Consider the following 21,890-nt stretch of genomic DNA (forward strand, 5'->3'; position numbering starts at 1 on the left):
CAAAATAAGGAAAATAATAACAGTAATAAATATAACAAAGCCCAATCACACAATAAGCTATGTATGTTTATTAGTAAGAAATTAATACACAATATATTGTTTAAGGCAACCATGGATTAAAGGGAGACTATTTGGTTTCAATTGGATATACTGTTTTTTTTTGGATACATTGTTAATTATGGAAAGTATGTCTGCATGAAATAGTTTAAGATTTTCTCAATAATGCTACAGCAGCTCCACATTCTTGCTGATATACATAAATAAGAAGGAAACAGATCTCAGAAATGTTTTTGCTAACTTCTATATTTGGCTTTGATATTAAGATCACATATCCTGTACAAAAAATTTTAATCTGAAGTATTAATTCTCCACCTTTGTACTTAATTGCAAAAATCCTTTACCTACATTGTCTTCTTTATCCATCCAGACAGCATGACAGGTAGGAAAGAAAAGCAGTAAAAAGTCCTCCCATTCTAGAGATGAAGACTCAAAATTTAGGATTCCAAGACCACAGAGTGAATACCTGGGTGGAGACTTAAACCTGGGTCTCCTGATTTAAATCTTAACAGTTCTTTCTACTCCAAGATGTCCCTTATAATAGTAAGATCAGCTGCATTTCCAAGATGACTTACCTAACTGTGTTAGGGTCTTCCCTCTCCTTATTTGTGTGCCTGTGACAAACGTCACTAAATGATCACAAGGCTCATCTCCAATCAATCCAGGAATGTCCTCAGAATTTTTTGACACCATAATCCAAGGTGATGTCATTGTCATTGTATGTACTGAAATTGGTATATAAGATGAAACTCTAGTTTCCACCCCCGGAAATGGAGAGTTGGAGTCCATTACCAGTAACTGATCTCTAAAATCTGCTTACTTTTGCAGCTAACAATGAATCTTTTCAACACAGCTTGAATTATATCAAGCCTCTTTCATCAAAACAGAACATTTGGGTAACTAAGTTAGAGATTTCAAATTAACACGAATAGGTTTTACTTCTTAAGTTAGGTAACTGCTACCAAACTTTTCATACTCCTCTGCTGAATATGGTAAATGGGGATCAGTCCCTGTGGAGAAAAGCAGTACAGCCTCATGTGTTTATTTCCCACATTAACCAAAAATGGATTATGCATATCTGTGCCTGTTTAACAAAATAACTTTCCTGTATATAGTTAAGGAGAAATATCAAGCCTTTCTTACTCCTACAATGACAAGAAAAATATAATTACAAAGTCATTTGGTTTACAGCATATTTTTTCTCCAAAACCAAACCAAAAATTAAAACATTTTAAACAATTTTCACTAATAATTTTTAATTCACTCATAACATCTAAGCAAAGATCACAGATTTAATTCAAAGGAAAAAAGCACATGGATCAGTATTTTAAAAAGGACTCCTCTAGAAATTACAAACTGAATTACAAACTGACTTGGACTAAAATTGGAGGTATTAATATAGGCATAGTTTCCAAGATATGTAGATAGATGAATGCAAAGAGAGGTATATGCTATTATCGTGGTGCATCTGTACATGTGTTTATATTACATATTTACATTTTCTAGCTCTATCTATGGAAGGTGCCTAGAAGCAATGAAATCTCAACCATAATGAGCACCCTAGCACCCATATTTTGGTTTCTAAATACTATTCTCCACTAAATGAAGGTAGAGGTCCTTGAAAAAAATGCACATCTCAGAACTGGGACAAGGACAGTAGATTAACCTGGAATATCTTGTGCTAGGAAGTAGGAAAGTGCTCAAAACATGATGAGAACATATTAAAAGGGCACAGGTTAAAAGCTTAAATGAGCTCCATTTGGCCAAAACTTGGCCAATGTGACCACCAAATTATAAAAACTCATGAGTCCATATTGATAGAGAAAGAGACAGACAAATAGATTAAATAGGGGAAAAAGAAATACTCCTTTTTTTTTTGAGACAGAGTCTTGCTCTGTCGCCAGGCTGGAGTGCAGTGGCACAATATCGGCTCACTGCAACCTCCACCTCCTGGGTTCAAATGATTCTCCTGCCTCAGCCTCCCAAAGTAGCTGGGACTACAGGTGTGCACCACCACACTTGGCTAATTTTTTGCATTTCAGTACCAACAGGGTTTCACCATTTTGGCCATGATGGTCTCCATCTCCTGACCTTGTGATACGTCCGCCTCAGCCTCCTAAAGTGCTGAGATTACAGGTGTGAGCCACTGCGCCCGGCCAAGGAATACTTCTATTTATAGTAGAAAGTCAACTAATGTGGAAGGATTGGAGTTAGAAAAATCACCATTTGTCAATCATCACAATAAGAATAGATTCAATCAAACACAGTCAATGGATGATAAAACCAGTGTGTGACAGTTTGAGGAGTAGCAGGATGTTTACATAGCCTCAAAGTATCTACCTACAGGATAATTATTGATTATAAAGAAGAAAATAGTAACTTTATAGTGGAGACAGACACATGACTTTAATCAACTGGTTCAAGTTAACATAAATAAAGGGATAAATTCATCTAATGTGAGTCCTGACATTATGTACTGAGAAGGACACACTATCACTTTCGTGGTATTCTCACCCAAAATGTGTGAACCAGATCCATCCAAAAGGAAACATCAAACAGAAATTAAGGGACAGTCTACAAAAGATCTGGTTTGGATTCTTTAAAAATATCAGTAATATGGAAGACAAAAATTGAGCAATTGTTCTAAAGTAATAAAACTAAATAAATATGAAAATGGAATAAAACCCATGGAAGGGCTTTATTTTGCTATAAAGGGCATTATGGGGACTGTGAATAAGAGCAGAATAAATTCTGATGATAATAGTTTTGTAGCAATGTGAATTTCCTGGTTTAGATTACCGTACTGTGACATAAGAGAATGTCTCATTCCTAAAAAGTTCACACTGATGAAGTTAGTAATAAAGAGTAGAGAGAGAAAAGAATAAAGTAAATGTGGTTAATGCTGATATCTGGTAAATCTGGGTCAATGGTGTATAGAAATCCACATCTACAAGTCTGAAATTATGTCGAAATGACACATTCCGATTTTAAAGGGGAGTCTTCTATTGCTTTTTTTTTTTTAATAAATACTCCAGCTTAATTTACATGCCATTTTGCAACTTTAGTGGGTCTCAGAAAAGTATCTTCTTACCTAACAATAACAAGCAGTAAAATCTCACTTTGTTCCACCAAGTAGCCTGGCTCTGGGAGGGAAAGCACTTCTAATCCTTTCTAGTTGACCGTGCAACAAACCTTGTTGGCAATGACAGTCCAACTAAACCAAAAATAAACAAAAAAAGAGAATGATTGGTTTATACAAAAGCCTTTGAGGTTCTACAGCTTCTGTAATGATATCCTTGGGTTTTAAATCATAACACTTTCAAGATGAATGCATATTTACAGAAGATTGTATGAAATAATGGTTATTGGGAATAGAGGGCTTAAGTATCCCACTTTCATTGCATCCAGAAAATCAAGATTGCTATCTCAAAGCAGAACAGCATTTAACCCACACAATTGCTATGCAGATTCATTTATCACCAAAGGCAAGCCTACTATAACACAAAAATGAGCTCGGTTCTCCAACCTGTATGGCTTGAAGACTGGCAAGAAATATAGATGTGGATGGCCTCTACAAGTCTTTGAGAAAGAATTTCAGTAGAGTTAGATCAGAGGTGTGTTTAACTTATAGGCAAGGCATGCCAAAAGAAAAAAAAAGTGGATGGAGAGAAAATATTGAATACTACATGCCTCAAAGTGAATTTGCTGTTTTCTTAGTAGGTCTCAGTTTCTCGGTGCTTTTCTCAGCATGAGCATTTTGCCAAATGAGGTAACAGAACAAGCCAAACACTCCATATGGCAGTCAACTGAGAGACAGTGAGGTGATCCAACGCCGTGCAAAACCAGCTGGCTGGACTTACAGATAGATGGTATGTTTCCACATGGCACCTCCCCAAAAGAATTTTGAGGGTAATATTGACCTTGTGTGATTTTTTACCTTTTTGCACTCTTGTAAATAACTTTCAGTAGAATAAGATTTGCCTAAAGTAGACTCCCGAGTTCACAGAGAAAGGTGATGTATTTGTGGATGAGGAAATCTTCTTCAGTTGGATAACCCACACTTTGGGCACTGGGAAAATTCTTCCACAGTTCTCAAACTATTTGAAACAATAAGAATATAGTTCCTTTAAGAAATCTGGTGATATCAAAGTATAGGAGCCTTTCACTGTCTTTAAAACACAGTTCAGATAGTAGGCTCAGATGCGGAAAAACTAAAGGCACTGAGATATTTACAGTTTTGAATGAATATTAAAAGACACCAGGGAGAAATTAAATTTAGTTTTCTAAAAGCAATGAGTATATGCAATCAAAAGTGGGGTCAGAAATTGTAAAAAGGACCAGGGGCAGCTCACAGGTAAGAGGGGTGCAGGGAAGATACAATAATATCAGAAGCCAATACCGAGTAAGTCAGAACTTGCTGAATCCCAGTACCAAATGTGAGATGGAATAGGTATGATGAACGTCTGTCCATCTAGACCCAGGGCAGATAGACACATGGGATTCCAGGGGACAGCATGGGCCCTGCAGCCACGTGGGCTGCGAGGGCATTTAATCTAAGGGGCCTCCAGATTCCCAGCCACAGCCCCAGGACAGGCCAGCTCAGGCTTTCTTATCAGGCCTTGGGAGCACTCGTGCGAGGAACCCAATTAGGGGACATCATGTAGGCAGTATAGTTGGAAGAGACGGATGTTGACAACTCTGTCCCTGAGCTCCTATCTCAAGGTTTTGGAATAAATCAGACCTCTACCTCAGTGATTCTCCCTGGTGTCCCTGTCACTCCCCAGTGGGAGTTTTAGCAATCTGCAGACGCATTTTTCACCATCACAGCAATTGGGGTATGCGCCAGAGATGACATGAAGAGTCTCCTGCAATGAAGAATGGTTCTGCCTCCAGCACAACTTTCACATATCCCACCAGATGGTCATGAAGATAAAATAACAAGTTTTTTATAATTACCTGAACATAGACCTAACTCTGTTTTAAATATAAACACAAAAGAAATTTTTGCAGTTTAAATATACACACATTGTACACCCATGTCCACAGCAGCATTATTCAAGACAACAAAAAGTCTGAAGCAACCCAAGTGCCCATCACTAGGTGAATGAATGAATGAACAAAATGTGGTAAATACAGACAACAGAATGTTATTTAGCCCTAAAGGGGAAGAAAATTACAAGATGCTACAACGCGTACGAACCTTGACGATATTATGCTGACTGAAATAAGCCATTCACAAAAGGCAAATACTACATGATTCCATTTACAAATCAAATTCCTAAAGACAGAAAGTGGAATGGTGGTTTCTAGGAGTTGAGGTGGGGAGGGAGTATTTAGTGGGTGTAGAGTTTGAGTTGTGGAAGATGAAAAAGTTCTGGAGATGATGGATAGTGGTACTGTTTCTGCAACATAAATTAATGCAATTTATGCTACTGAACTTAAAATGGTTAAAATGGTAAATTTTGTTATATTTTACCACATGTATTTCTCGCCATATATATATATACACACAGAGACGTTACAGGGAATACAACTCCTATAAATCAAAGCAATACTGTAGTTGTTTGTGTCAGAGCCATGACCTGTTCACTACAGTAGAAATTCACATCATGTACAGCAAGGCCACTCATGGTGCCTGGGCCACCAGCAGCAGCCTCTTGTATCCGACAGCATCTACAGCCACATAAGGTGTATCCCAGAAAGTCTACACAGAGGTGTGAGCATCTGACAGTGCCTTGGTGTCATCTAATGTCACTGTGGCAGAACACTGGCATATCGATATATTTTATTATAAATTATCCTCCTTTTATTTTCTATTATGCTACAACCTATATATTTTTACAATTATTTGTGTATATATGCATATATATGTTATTTGTAAATTTCATTTTACCACAGTACTGGTGGAATTCCAAAGTATTTGTTATAAAAAATGTGGAGGAGCGAGGCTGGCACTGATGTGGGTGAGAACCACTGCTGTGGTCTTGGAGAACAGATACCATTCAGAGCAGAGGAACTTTGCACCAAAGAAAAGACTCAACCAGTATCTCTGGATTTAATAAAAAGTAGCCCTTTGTAAGAAGTAAGGGTCTTGTGGTAAGGATCTGGTGGTGGTTTGCCCACTCCCCTGAAAAAGAAGACATTAGGTAGATAACTAGGGACTCTGACTCTTCTTAGTGATGAAACACACACACACACACACACACACACTCACTCTCACACTGTCTTTCTCTCACACATTCATGCCTCCTGGTAATAAACTCAGACATAGACGAGGTAAACCAGACAACATATTTTCAGTCATGGGAATCACTGTATCATGTCAAAAGAGATTAGAATTTGACTGCAAAGGGCACAGTGTGTCAATTGCAATTACATATATATCGTTTCTCTATTGTGGTCATCCTTTCCATCTCAACACTGAGACATGATTAATATTTTACATACTGTCCAAAAGAGGAATGTGACTTACCAGAAACCGTACTGAACATTTCAAATACAGATCATCCTTTGCCAAGAGAAAATCCTGCCCAGCTGTAGATTTCTCGTTTGCAAAACATAAGAGCAATGAAATTCCATTACTTAGAGAAACTGACTGTTCCGCCAAACCCTTGGCAACGGAAGCTGTACTTATCTTTTTGAACAATAGTCTCAGAAAATGTATTCACCCTCGAGAAAGACTGTAAGTAACACATTTGAGTTCTTAAGAAAGCACTCTTGCCCAAGCAAATTCCTACTAGGGAAAAATCCACTCTCCTGACCTGGGAAGCACAAAGACTGACCCTAAAACATGCAGCAAAAAAAGCTCCAAGTTTAAGAACGCTTCAAACATTCAAAGGGGATGCAACAATATTAGTAAGTCCTTAAAACAAAATCAAGTATCATTTTAACATGTAAGTTAGCACACTGCACTCCCTCCCTCAGAGGAGGGAGCCTTACACCCTAACTGGTTCAGTTTGCTTTCCCTGTGAGATTTAACTGTGTATTTTCCTGAGGATTATAAATTATCCTGAAGCATACTGCACATTGTAGAATGTGTCCAGATGAGACTGGAAACGCCAAGACTTTATTCTCTGTCTTGCTGAGGCTCCTTTCCCCGGAGAAGCCTGTGGCCACGATCCAGTGAGAGACGTGAACTTCACTTACGGCTTAGCTCTTGGTCCTAGCTCCCACTCAGTCCAAAATTTTGAAATGGGCCATGAAAATACTCAGGAAATACAGACATTATAAAAATGTGTGTGGAAAACAAACACCCGCTGGTATCGGTGCTGTTTTTCTGGTTTCTTCTATTTGTACTGTATTACGGCTATGGCCCATGGATGAATTTCTTGTGGAGTCTGGCATATCATCGTGGATTCTCAAATTTTTTTTTTGCCTAATAGGAAAGCCAATCAATTTAGCCATATATGTATCCATCCAAAGAGCTATGAAAATGGTCAAAACATCAGTAAAAACTACTCCTTTATATCAAACTTTGCAACAAGAGCCCATATGAGGGAGCAACAAATCATTCTCTCTCTTTCAGTGACTCAGAGCATCGTAGAACACTGCAACCCTGTTCTAAAGTGTTGTATGGTGGGGCTGAGAGATCCACTTCCCCTACATGAATCTACAGACTTGCTGTATAAAAGTTTGTAACGACGAATGAAGAACTAAAAATGGAGTGGGTGATGATATGTGAACCCTAATATCAACCTCTGCCTGCCCTGGCAGTCAGGTTTCACAACTAACAACAGGCAAAGAAGACAAACATAACAGAGAGAACACATTTGTAAAAGTAAGTGTGTGCTGTGAGATCTAAGGACATTGGAATGACCCCAAAGCTGACACAATTGTACCCTGATAATCAATATGAACAGAGTGCACAATTTGTACGACACGGATTATTCATCTGGTTCTAACAGCCAACTCTCTAATGGTTTTGGCGCAAAACTTCAACCAATGCATATGAAACAGAGTCAGGTCCACATGGAAAAAGCCAAATTGCAAACATTCCACTCATCATCTGGCTTTTCTACATTTAACAAAAATTTAACACCAAGGCAATCAACACTCAATCTGGTCCCACACAATCAGAGAAGTGTGACTCCTGCTCAACCATCTACCACTTCAGGCCTCCCTCCCCAACCAAACATCTTGCTTTGAGCTGGATGAAGACGGGATGGCATTTAGCCTATTAAAAGACACTGGCCAGTATTCACATACCTCAATAATCCTGTCATGAATTTGCAGGCCTCCTTCCTTGGCTGCGGGCCCACTGTCAACTATCTTGGATACAAAGATTCCTTCACTGGATGATCCATCGTGGTTGTCCTTTGGGTTAAAAAAACACATGCATGAATGCTAGGCATTAAGTTGGGCATGAAGGCAAAGCTTACACTCTTAAAACAGTAATTGACTCTTGCTGCGTCAAAAGCGGCAATAGGGTAAAAGGTGTTTGATTCTCCTAATTTCTGTTTTAAACTAAAATAAACACACAGTAAAATATTTCAAACCACACCAAAGGACGTAAAATAACATCCCTGCTATCTCCAACCCATTGTCCTTCTTCCCCTCTATGGTAGCTATTTGACTTTATGCATCCTTTCTAAAGCATTTTAATGCATCACCTTCCTAAATATGCATTTATTCCTTTTTGCACACAAATGGGATTATGCTATATCTTAGGTCCTTGCCTCTCTCATTTAACTCAAAATCACGAAGATCTTCTGCTACCAATTCCCCACGTCTGCCTTACTTCTTTAAGTGACTGAATAGTATCCAACATGAGGCTAATAAACACTGTTTTCATTTGTTGTGATTAAACGATGCTGTGATAATACTCTCCTACTTGCATTTTAAATTATCTTTGCTATTATAGTTCTAGGGCAAATCCCTAACAATGGAACTGTTGGGTCAAAGGATATGTACATTTCATAGATATTGCCACTGGCTTTTCAGAGAGTTTATACTGATTGTTCATTAGACAGAGTGTTTTCCCACATTCTCATTTGCACAGAGTATTATTAAGCTCGTAAATATCTAATAATTTTACTGTGAAAACAGATATTTTGTTTTTGTTCTGATGTACTACCACCACTCCAGTCCTAAAAAATTCTAATCTCTGGCCTCCTGGAATCCCTTTAGATCTTTGAATTAAATGTCAGAAGTACAACTTTTTGGAAATGAAAACAGCTTACTGCTCAAACTCCTTCCTTTCCTTAAAATCAAAAGGCTCCAACAAGCTCATAAAACAGCTTGTTCATGAACTTATTTTCAAACAGCACTGCAATGAATTCTCTCCAAGTGTGTGGATTAAATTTCCAGTGATTAACAGATGGATTTATAAATTAAATGGCACAATCGTGATATTTCCAAACAAAATCACTTGAAATGTAAGCTCAGAACGTTCCACAAAAACTCCAAAATCTAGTCATGGTAAATTCCTTGCCATATGTCATTAGAAGATTTATTTCAATAACAATTACTCTGAATACAAATATATAAAAATTCCATTTGTTAAAAAAAACTCTGAAAATAAAACATTTTCCTCTTTAAACAGTAAAAAACAAAACCGAAAAACAACCCCTATATTCTACTGTGACTTCAAGTGTGATTCAATCTACCCCTTCAAATGCAACAGCAATAACTAAGATTGGAAAAACATACATTTCTCAGTCCTTCTCTCTTTCCCTTTTCACATTTCCCAAACACACACACGCACGCGCACACACACACACACACAGAGACAGAGACAGAGTGTGTGTAAAATGTCATATGATTCATCAAAAGAAACCAAAATCACAACCTAAAATGAGCATTAAGTGTTTTTCCCAACATTTATCCCCACGTGACAAAGATACGTCTCTAACTGGCATCTGGATTCCATCAACGCTCTTCCAAGAGAAGGGTCAGGGAGCCTGTGGGTGCTGTGTAGGATCAGCTATCCTCTAAAGGCATCCCTGTTGAGCATCACAGGGCTCCGCACAGGCCTCCTAACTAACTCTTCATCGTCTGAATACATCTGTGCCTCCTTCCTCTCTCACAGCAGCCTTACTGATGCACTAGTCTGAACACATCTGTGTAGCTCCCTACATGCACAGCTGAAATGTGTGTATAAAGCTGCACAACAGCTTCCTTTACTGAGCACATACTAGATACCAGGTATGCAGTGAGTGCTCTATGTGAACTGTTTAATCCTCACAATAACCACAAGTGATAAGTACTATTATTATCCATTCCACAGATGAAAAATCTGAGACTGGGAGACAGTCAGCAATTCACCCAAAAGTGGTATAGTTTCAAACTGAGGCAAAGCTAATCCTCTTGCACATGATCTGTATACAATACTGTCTCCCACTGAAAAAACTCAAAATATACAGAAATTCAGAGTCCAACATTTCAGGCTATGGAATATTCCACTAGATGAACTTGAAGAGTCTCAATGGACCACAAAAGATTTATGAACAAGCTTGAGTTCCCTAAGAGGTGATGTCAATATATCAAATGAAAAGAGATCTGTGTTTACTCTGATTTAACCACTTTGCATTTCTTGGCTGGAGGAAGAGGGAGATAGGGGATGGGATTTTGGCTTTCGTTTGTTTTGCAAACTATCACACTGCACATAAGTAATAACTCTTAAGGAGCACTAGAAAGTTCAAGCAAAAATCAGAGAGGAAGAGGCAAGAACAAACACCAGAAGTTAGATTAAATTAAGGCAGTAGTGAGGGGTGGGGAAGATGCAAAAAGCACATAAAGCAGGCTGGGCGTGGCAGCTCACACCTGCAATCCCAGCGCTTTGGGAGGCTGAGGCTGGTGAATCGCCTGAACTCAGGAATTCAAGACCAGCCTGGGTAACATGGCAAAACCCCATCTCTATCAACACAAAAGATCAGCTAGGCATTTGTGGTCCCAGCTACTTGGGAGGCTGAGGTGGGAGGATGGCTTGAGCCTGGGAGGCAGAGATTGCAGTAAGCCAAGACTGAGCCACTGCTCTCCAACCTGGGTGAGTGAGACCCACATCTCAAAAAAAAAAAAAAAAAGTCACAAAAACCAGGTAGCTAGATTTTTCTCTTAAAAGGTAACTCTTTATTCTTCGTTTGTTTGGCTCCTCTCCTAACACATTTTAAGTTAGAGTTCACACTTCCCCAAACACACACACACACAGAGCTATTTATCAAGGTGAACTAATATGACTTGGAATTCATTTCATTTTGCTGGCTTGAGTAAGAGAGAAATGAAAGGGATTGTTTTCATAGCAGAGGTACCTAACAATAAAGTATACTTCCTGAAGGCTTAAGTGAAAGGTTTGATACAACAGACTGGCTGCTGTTTCTTTAGGGATATGAGGACTAACAAACGAATGATATGATTTTGCCAAGAGCATTATATACTGATCATGCAATGAAAGCCTTATGTCAGAGATATGGCTGGGCTATTTCATAACCCAACCAAGCATCTAACACAGGAATTCCTTGGGAAACACAGACATCATTTGTACTGTACTCTTCTAGTAACTAACAACGTGTGCGCTGTTGCTCATCTTGGCTTTGTAGCATGTACTCGATGACCTGCCAGATTTTCCAGGCAACGGCGCAGAATACATTTAGGTTTCATTATGCTATTTCTGCTAATCATGACAAATTCTGAAAAACACTATGGCAAACATATGCACGTGGAATTAAATTTTCCTCTGGGGGCCATGCAGGCAGTTCTTGCAAAAAGGCCATATAAACTGAAAATACGAATGCAAGCTACAAAATCAGGTCTGGCTCGTACTCAAATCACCTTTTATAAAAGAAGAAGAAAATAACTTAAACATGCACTTTGATAAGCACAAGGAAGAACTGTATTCCAGTGGGGCTGGAATGTCACTTTGCACCTGGTGAGTGTAGAAACTGAACACCATCTTCACTGGCTTTAACATAGTAGGTTTCCCAACAATCACTTGGCCACAGGCCTCTCCATTTTGAGCAATTTCCAACATTAAGCTTTGGTGTGGTTTAGACCTGAGGCAGAGAATAGGTCTTCTTGGTTTGGGTTCTTTTGTTTGCTACAGCTTGTGAAACATCTAATTGTGAAGTGAATCTTAATTTATTGAAGTTGTTTCTCAAAACTGGTAACAGAGGGTGGAGGAATAATTATGAGTATAAACAAAGAACAGCCAACACATCTGTGCTAAATGGCAAAACATGTTCTTGAGGGTAAGTTGCAGAACATAGGCTCATGTTCTAACCCATGGGCTCAAATATGACCCTGCTGCTTCCTGGAGTCAAACTTTTAGATATTTGAGTGCAGTTTGCCCCCTCAGTCCCTCCTAAGGCTGCAGAGTGCGGAGGACCCCTGGCAGCAAGGACTAAATCACAACAGCACATGATGACACGCAGCCTGTGATCTCAGTCAACTGGTAAAAGGTAAAAATTAAAATATATCAACTTCACGCAGTTCTATAGTTTTTTAAGAATTCCACGGAGAGAAAGCAAGAAACACAACTATGTGATCACATCCCTGGGGATCGATAAAGTGGGAATGATCCCTGTCCTCACCCAACTTCATATTTATAATTTAGTCTCATCACTTAAAATGTTCTTTTTTATATGTGTGTTTGATAAGACAGATAATGTTCATCATTTTAACAACTACAAATCACATAATTAAGCTGTCATTTCTTATAATAAACCATTTGTTAGTTTGTTTTTGAAACTGCGGAATGGGCTAAAAGCAAAGCGAATTTAATCATAAATCTCTTTGTGTCACTCCCTTCAACTGAAGCCATGTGTTAGCCAATCCCACCCTAGGTAATTTCAATCCCAGATCCAAGACTTAGGCCCTTTGGGGAAGCCCTTGTTTTCTTCATCAGTCCTCTTCCTGACCACTTCCCTGGCCGTCCCTCAACACTATCCACACTCTACTTACTTGCAGTTCCCCAATTCCCAGCTTTGTTCCTGCCTTGTATGAACTGCCAACCCCACCCCTGCAAAGCCCCAAGGTCCAGCCACTTTCTTTTAGCTCAGGGGTCTTCAAAGGTGGATGTATGTAACACAATGCATTGGAATGGCAGGAGAACATACTTGACATTTTATTCATAGACACATTTTAATTTCATTATTTAAAATACTCCCTTTGGTATGTAACTTTTTATAAGGCAAATAATGTATTAGCTTGGTAGTGTGTGCACATTATATATATACAAATAAAATATGGTCCTCTCATCTAGCAAACTCCCGCTGAACCTTCTGAACTCAGCTCCAATGGTGCCCTCCCAGGACACCTCCTACCGCAGGGTTAACTCATCCCAAGGCATCATTAGCTGGAGGCAGACACAGAGTACATCAATGAGAGCAGTGCTATGCTCTCCCAACTCATCAGTCTCCCCATCTGGAGGTGAGCTCCACGAGGGCAGGGCACATGCTATTCTTATCTGGATGACTGGCATCTTCTCATCCTTTAGGTTTCCGCTTACTACTATCTCCTCGTCTTTCCTGATGACCCAAGCTAATGATACTCTTTGCTTCTTGGTTGGTATCTGCCATGTGCCACCCTCCCATTTTTTTCCTTCATCATACTTCTTCCAATTCAATCTATAATTATTGTATTCACTTGCATCTTGTCTGACATCCCCACCAGGACTCAATGACCATAGAGCCTCAGTCTTTCTGAGCCTCAGTTTTTCCTCCATTGTATCTCCTGGCCCCTAGCTAACAGCCTATGTTCAATACTTACTTGTTGAATGAAAGATTTTTGTTTTCTTTTCCTTTAACTATTTTCCTTTTAAGCAAACAAACAAGGAAACGGTCAGGAAAAGAAAAGAGTAAGGGATGGCACAAACTCAGATAATCCCCCTTGAAAGATGAGATTCTGAAACACATCCATTGCTACTCCCCAGAACCTGTTCTTTGAACATTTTCCCCATGATTAAACTGGCAGATTTGAATTCGGCCTCTTCTTTCTAGAGGAGGGGCTACTGATGAATGTGGTGGTCAAAGAGCTGCAGTGGGAGGAGAAAGCAAAGAGATGCAGTCACCCACAAATTAGGGAATTGTCTCTGACTAATCAACAGCTGACTGAGCAGAACTGAAGATCAGGCTTCCAGTCTGGAGCCCACACTCCAACTCAGTTTAGGAGGGTGGCTGGTTACCCAATTCCAACTGCACACATCTCACACAACTTCATTCAGCCGAACTGCTATGCAATCAGAAATGTACACCTTAATAAAAAACAAAATTAAAAAAAAAGAAATGCAACCCCAAAACCAAACAGTTCGAATTCACTGTTATATTACTAGGACAATGCTGTTTTAGGAGACTAGGAAATAAAAATCCCTAAGTGTGAAGATGTTAGATAGCCAATGAACTCTCTAATTACACACAGCAGAAAGAAGTGAGCAAGGTTTCCTGTTCCTCACCGCCCCCTTCAAACCTTTACCTCTCTTTCCAGCTACACCAGGAAAAGGAAAAACACATTTTAGTAATTAACATACCACACTCGGCCGGCCACCAATAATATTGAATCCCAGGGAGCCAGAGTCCCGATGCAGGACGAGAGTCAGGCTTTTGGTTTCTTCACCCTGCAGGTAACAAATGAGATCAAATTTTTATTTATAAACAGGGAATAGACAGTAGGAGTTTTCCTTCTATCTAAGTGTACTCAAGGACTACTCAGCTAATCATTACAAATCTTTTTATCTCTTGGGAAGTTAAACCAAGGAAACTTCTGGAACCCAATCTGAAATTCTGTCTTGTGTTTTAAGAGCTTGTAAACATTTCTAGATACCGTCTAACCCTGGAATGACCACATAAGAATGTCTGGAGTTATCTAGACATGCGCAATTAACATTTTCTATGAATGACACCTTGGTCTGCAAATGCATCTTTCTTTTGAATGGCCCATCGTATGCAGGCTGTCTAGACCGCTACTTTCTGTTTGTTTCTCAACAGCAGCAACCATTCTCAACAGCAGCATTCATGTCATGTCATGAAAGGTTCAAATAGCAATCCTTTCGGAAGTGTGAGTGCATGCATGGCCCATCAATAGTCATCTCTGTTTGGGAGACTTGGGGAAAAATAGTGCATGAAAAGTGAGATGCAAACACAGACAAAAAACAAAAAATCCTGAATCTTACTGAAAAGGAGGAGGGGGCATTTTCACAAAGTAATTACTGTCCAATCCACATGAGACGCAGAGCTGTTTAACAGAAAGCACTCTGTTTAAGGCTGGTCAATGTGAACCCCTTTAAATCAAACAAGTAAAAGTGACCCAGGGAGGTCACAGAGCATAATGTTTGACAGTCAAAGGCAACGGAGATGCCAGGGAGAGTGTTCTCAACTAACACTCTCAAGTAACAGCAGATGGATAAAAATAGATTTAACCTTATGTGAAAACTGTCACGCAATATTCTTTGACATAAACATTCAACTCGCTGATACACCTTTGGCATGTTTCCAATTATATGAGTGATATGCAAAACATCATAGCATGTGTACCGACTATAAACCTGCATTTGCTTCACTTAACATTTTCTATTTAAACATGGTAGTACTTAAATGTGGGTTTTTTTTTAAATATAAAATATTTCTTAATAAGCTGTTTTAAAAATAACACTGACAGCTTATGACAAGAGATTTTACTCTGACATTTATTGCTTTCTGTTCAAACTTTTGTCTTCTACCTTTTATTGGGAAATAACTGGCCATATTTGAAAGGCATGAATGCAACTCTCTGACTCAGCCACACTGGCAAAGGAAAGTACTGTTTCTACCTGCGGTGGCCTGTGAGTTTTCTGCAGCACTGCTTCATTTATTGCTATAGCTGTCAATGTGCAACTCTGGTTTCACATTTTGCCAGAACTGTGCCCAGAAGAGCTAAAAAAATATTAAAGATCAACGGGCTTCACCATGTAGAATTATCTCCATGCTTAAAGTCTTAGTAACCATACCCCTTTCTCACGACTAGTTATTATACAACCAAATTAAAGATATTTTCAGAACTTTCTTGTGAGCCTAAACATTAGAAATATACTGTAAAAACAAAAATGACAATTTATTATAAGAAAAAGATGTTTCTGATGAAGGAACTAGGCGTCCTATAAGAACAATACAACATTCATTTCTTAAGAGTCACTTAATATATTAAATACAGAATTATCTATAAAAAAGAAGCTAGTCTCTATCAAGTGACTGTATCCAATGAAAAACAGCAGAACCTCTTTAATGACAGCTTATTGTTTTTAAAATGTTCTGATAAACAGCACCACCATCTAAAGCATCTATCCTTCTTCATAACCAATTTGCAAGTTAATAGGCAATAACTTTAACTGCTATAAAAGAAAATCCAGAATCAACCTAATCGTTTTAAAATATAAAGATGATGATTTTCAAATTCAAACAGTTTATATCTTTCTGCTTAGGACAATGAAAATCTCACTAAATCCATTTCTTGTTTTGGTATCTTAAAGGGATGAAAAGTTAGAAATACATGGGAATTTGGCAAGTTATCTTACATATGTTACATGCCTGGCTTTCATAATTAATCAATGATAGAAACTGCACAGTTACACCGTAATCCAAGGCAGATGGCTTTAGTTTGACAATCTCAAGTGATGCACAAAGAAGAATGCACAATCATATGATTTAAAAGATTGATTTTCAATCTACTGTGTGATAACCACTTATTCAAAAAAAAAAAAAAAAAAGGAAAATCTTATTACACTGCATTGACAATAACAGCTAACATTTACTGGCTGCTAACTATGTGCCAGAAACTATATTAAGCATTTAAGTGCTTTATTCTATTTTCTAATTCAGCCAATCTTAAAAACTGTACATTACCAACTTTATGATACAGGTGGGAAGACTGAGGGAGAGTGATTAAGAAAGTTGTCTCATGCTAAGTAGCCAGTGAAATGTTGAACTGGGATTCAGACCCATACTTCCCAATCCTACATCTTACTTACACTTCTATACTGCTCTCTTTCTGTGTAGAATACAGAAAATAATTCCACATAGGCTAGCAACATTTAGGTCCTGTTCAAGATGGTTTTATTGTTGAAGTTCCAGAAAGGAACTTATCAAAGGAGAGTTTACCCAGGAGACCTATGTCAGAACAAAATTCCAAACTATTTACTGAACTGTTTATCTCCAAAGGAACCAATCTGAGATGTCTGAAGACATCTAAGTCCAGCCCTGACCTCAGAGATAGCTCCCGAGGGACAATTAAAACAATGTCTGAAATACAGCATTTCTCAGCCAAACGACATCTTGCAAAGAATGTTTTTGAACAACCAAGTTGACCTTCTTTGCTTCCTTGCCAGATGCAATGCTGGGGAGAAACAAGGATGTTCTTATTTTCTATAAGCATCTTGATCTAGTCTACTGTCCATTAGGGTCAGACATTGGCTTTAGGTTGCTTTGCCTATTTTAGGGTTGTTTTACAGTAGGAATACAACACGTGGAAGATTCAACACAGGATGCAGAGAGGGATAAAAGAAAAGTGCAGTCTGGGCTGAATTCCTTTCATATCTCCAACTAATTACCAAAGGTCATTTGCTATTCTGACACCCCAAACTTGATTTTGATTTTTCCTTTCCACTCCTCTCCCCACAAACAACCTTAACTACTTTAGTTTAACTTCTAATTTTTCAAAAGTATTAATTGAGATTGTAAACAGTCTTCCTACAAAATATTAACATGTTAACATTAGTCTCTGCTTAACCATTTAACCTGTTCCTAGGGTCAAAATGCTTCAGGACAGAGGGTACTTAAATAATTCTCATTCAATTACATCCCACTAATTGAAGAGAGGTGTAAATGGGATAAGGGCAAAGGCTCTCATTGCAGTTGCTTTCCTGACTGTTCACAGACATGGTAATTGTGATAAGCAGCAGCATCTTTCATTTACAGGAAAATTTAACCAATACTGGTCTGTTTGGGCAGTTTATAATAACCCCTAATTTGCAATGGTCTCAAAACGTAGTATGTTAAACAGAGAAAAGAACCCAACTTCGTATAAACTGATAAACCAACATATTTGCCTTCCGAAGCAGGCATTGTATCATTGCTCTAAACCTGGAAAAACTGAGGCTCAGGGAAAAGTCACACACTTGTTCATGATCACAAAGTGGCAAAGTGGGAGGGTCAGGATTGGAACGCAGGTCCACATGTGACTCCAGTGCCCATACCCTTTGTACTGCTGGTAAATGTTTGCACCCTATTCTAAATCCTTCTGCCTTTAAAGACTGAGCCTGGCACGAAGGATCAGACAACTAATCCATCCAGTATTTAGAGTTTTAAGTAAGCCTTCTTTGGACTATGCAATAATAACTGCAAAGATTGCCTATTATACCCTGCCTATTATACCCTGAAAAGTATCGTAAGACTACTATGCCATGACAGGAGCAGCATAGTGGTTAAGTTCTCAGATCATTATGTCCATTGTACCTGAAAAGGAAGCATAGAAGGTGAACTTGGTTGTTCAAAAACATTCTTGCAAGATGCTGTCCAGCTGAGAAATGCTGTGTTTCAGACATTGTCTTAATTGTCCCTTGAGAGAGATCTCTGAGTTCAGGACTGGACTTAAAATACCTTTGGCATCTCAGATTGGTTCAATATCAGAGTCAGAACCTGAGATGGTTCCTCATCCACAGAAAGGAAATAATAGTTCCTTCTCATGTCACCAGTTCTCATGTCACCAGGTTACTAGGATGCATGACTGAGACAGACAGATACCCAAAGAGTGCCTCGGTACAGCACCTGGCCGATAGTTAGCACTCGAAACACAAAGCACAATGCTGAGCTGGACATTCACACAGCTTAACATTGAGGCCATGATGCTCTTTTCCCACATACATTACTCTTCTACAAAATCTAGGCAATGGAGAATGCCTAATCTTGCTTTAACTTAGTCTAAAGAAAGTTTGAGAGACCTGGGGCCTGAAAGTTAAGTAAATAAATATCATTACATATTCCTAACTATATATATCTTTTTCCATGATTGGAAAAAGAGTGGCACATTTTAGGGGACCAGTGGAGTGACCATCAGGTAGACAATTTTTATTCTGAAGGTGGTGAGAGAAGACATGGGAAGTAAGTCAAGGGGAGCAGCTCAGCTTGGACTTTCAGTGGAGCACAGATAAGACAGGGAAATGATACTGACCAAGCGAGCTGTGGGCCAGGAGAAGGGGAAATCAGATACATAATATGGCCACACCTGGAAGGGGATGGCCACAGGAGCAAAGGGGATGGGAAACAGATTTTGGCTCCTAACAGGACATGAGAAACACTAAGGCTGAGAAACGGTGGACTTAGGAACAGTGGAGGCAGAACACAGCTGGGGAGTTTGGGAGCACAGTGTACTTGGGGACTGCTACACACTACAGACTGCTCCAAGTTCTACCATATCAGTGGGTCTTGATGGGTTGGTACAAAAAGAAGGTGAAGAATAGAGGAAAAACAACAACAAATGGAAATGGAGTGGCACCTCCTCTGCAGCTTTCACAGAGCTGCCTTCTATTCAATAACTCTTCCCAGAGGGCAAGGCGAGGGTCTCTTGCCTTCAGTAACCCAACCCAGGAGAGTGAGGAGCTCTCAACAAGAACCTGGATGCAGGGTACAGAAGGGTGGTTCCAGTCATATTCTGGGGTCCAGTGACATCTCTGTTTTCTTGGGCTGGGCAGGAAGCACTAACAGATCCTTATCACCCTAGCTCCCACCCAAACCCAATTCAAGAGGTTATTTGGGACTCTAAGGCAATGCAGGATCTCCTGGGCAGAAGCTTCGGTCTTTAGGATCAAGAAAAGATAGAGACATTAACTTTGCAGAAGGGGATGTTGGTATCCAGACCTTAACACTGACATGAATCATCCAAAGCACCCAAGCCAAGTCACAAGCAGAAATGGAAGCTTACTTTTCAAGAAGATACAGTTGATTTTGTTTTAAAGAAGCTTTGCTATCATATTTGAACATGTAACTATTAGATCAACGTTAAAATTACCCCAAATAATCTTCTCAGCTTTCAACTCAAGGTCTAATTGGATAAGAATTGGTGGGAGAAAGAAAACTCACAGTGAAAAATCAAAAATTGAATGTACTTTGAAAGTCAAAAAGACATCTTATGGTGCTGCATTTTTTTAAGCATCCGAGAATGTGAACCTTCTTTTGGCAAAAGTCCCTTTTCTCTTTAGTATTACTCTGTCACCATTCTCCTGCAAACCATCTAGCCTCAAAAGCTTGGATACAAGACATCTAATCAGTGTGGTGGTTCGCAGGAGCAAACCATGCCACTGTCAATGTGGACTCTTTTAAAAAACTCCTTTCTGCCTAAGGACAGCGGTCCCCTGATGATTTCTGTTGTGGTACTTACAGCAGAGAACTGGTTAGACTGGAAAACTGCCCAGTGGGTTTTGAGAAATGTAACTGACTGACTGCTAGTCCGTGTGACATAACACCTTGCAGCCTCAGATTATGCAAAGCTCACAGAGACTCAGTAGTCTTCACACAGCTGGAGAACAGCTCTGTTTGTTGACTAGTGACATGAAAGCACTGTATATTTGGCTGTTTCCAGGCAAAAATGTGCAGAGATGGAAGCTGAGGAGACCAAGAGGCAGAAGTGGCTGCCAGAAATTCTGTACTGAGGAACTGAGGATGTCTTCACTCCCTACACTCAGATGCTTTTGTTCTCTTTGCAGTTCAAACTTTGTGATTCTTAATGGTGAGGCAGTTTGGACCAGCCCTGCCTTGTAATTCAACCCAGCTCTAAGGAAGTGATTCTTGGAGAAGAACATAAGAGGAAACTGTTTAAAAGCCTAAGACTGAAGATAGTCATAAGGACGGTGCTTGAAATTCAGCTGAAATTGGATGAGACACTCAACAGAAGTATTAATAGGATGTTTCTGTCATCAAAAAAAAGGTGTAGAGAGAATAAAGAGAGACAAAGGGCATGGGGAAACAGGTAGAAAAAAAAGTGCTTTTCCCAGAGTCACAGTATATACACAGTCCTAAGCCAAACGAGGTATTTTTGAAAAATAAGAGAAGACGTTTCAGTACTTCCCTAGTTTAAAAAAGTCTGCTACTATATTTATATAACCTGAAAAAACCCATAAATGTCTAATTTTTTATTTCCATGAGCTTGATTTCAAGTTTTAGCTCTCATTTTTGTCACTGACTCATCTGCTTTTCCGGTGAATAACCACAAGCAATGCTTCGCCAAAAATGACACCAACAAACCTTTAAGGTTGTCACCGCATAGATTAAGGGGTATGCTATGATCTGAATGTCTATGTGCCCTGAAAGTTCAAATGTTGAAATCCTAGTCCCCAAAGTGATGGTATTGGCAAGTGGGGCCTTTGGGATGTGACTAGAGATTAGTGCCCTTGTAAACGAGGCCCAAAAGACACCCCCTCACCCATTCTACCATGTGAGTGCAGCAGCAGAAAGGCAGCCATCTATGAACCAGAAAGTGGGTCCTCACCAGACAATGAATCTGCTAGCACCTTGATCTAGGAGCTCCTAGCCTCAAAATTATGAGAAATAAATTTGTTGTTTATAAGCTATCCAATTTCTGGTATTTTTGTTACAGCAGCCTAAATGGACTAACACAGTGTGGTTTGAGGTTTTTCAAATGAATACATCCAATTACCAACCAGAAGCATTTTCTTCCCTAAATTAAAATAAAGTCCTATAGTTTGCATGATTGTCCCCCCAAACCTCATGTTGATATCTAATTCCAACACTGGAGGTGGAGTCTAATGGGAGGTGTTTGGGTTATGGGGTGGACACCTCACGAAGAGATTATTGCTGTCCCAGGGTGGTGGTGGGCAGTCAGTGAGCTCTGATCTATTTAGTTCTTGCAAGAGCTGGTTG

General features: G+C 39.3%; 1 protein-coding gene across 1 annotated transcript in view; it reads right to left on the reverse strand.

Moving 5' to 3' along the window:
• The window catches only part of PDZRN3 (PDZ domain containing ring finger 3), a 250,708-nt gene that overhangs the window by 213,401 nt on the left and 15,417 nt on the right, over positions 1-21,890 (reverse strand). Inside the window, exons 2-3 of the mRNA XM_012474234.3 lie at positions 14,516-14,602; positions 8,263-8,370 (exon numbers count right to left, since the gene is read on the reverse strand). Coding sequence (XP_012329657.1) covers positions 8,263-8,370; positions 14,516-14,602 — 195 coding nt within the window. The remainder of the gene's footprint in view (positions 1-8,262; positions 8,371-14,515; positions 14,603-21,890) is intronic.

Source organism: Aotus nancymaae, unplaced genomic scaffold, assembly GCF_030222135.1.
Source record: "Aotus nancymaae isolate 86718 unplaced genomic scaffold, 86718_ANA_hifiasm-v0.15.2.pri h1tg000046l, whole genome shotgun sequence".
NCBI lineage: Eukaryota > Metazoa > Chordata > Mammalia > Primates > Aotidae > Aotus > Aotus nancymaae.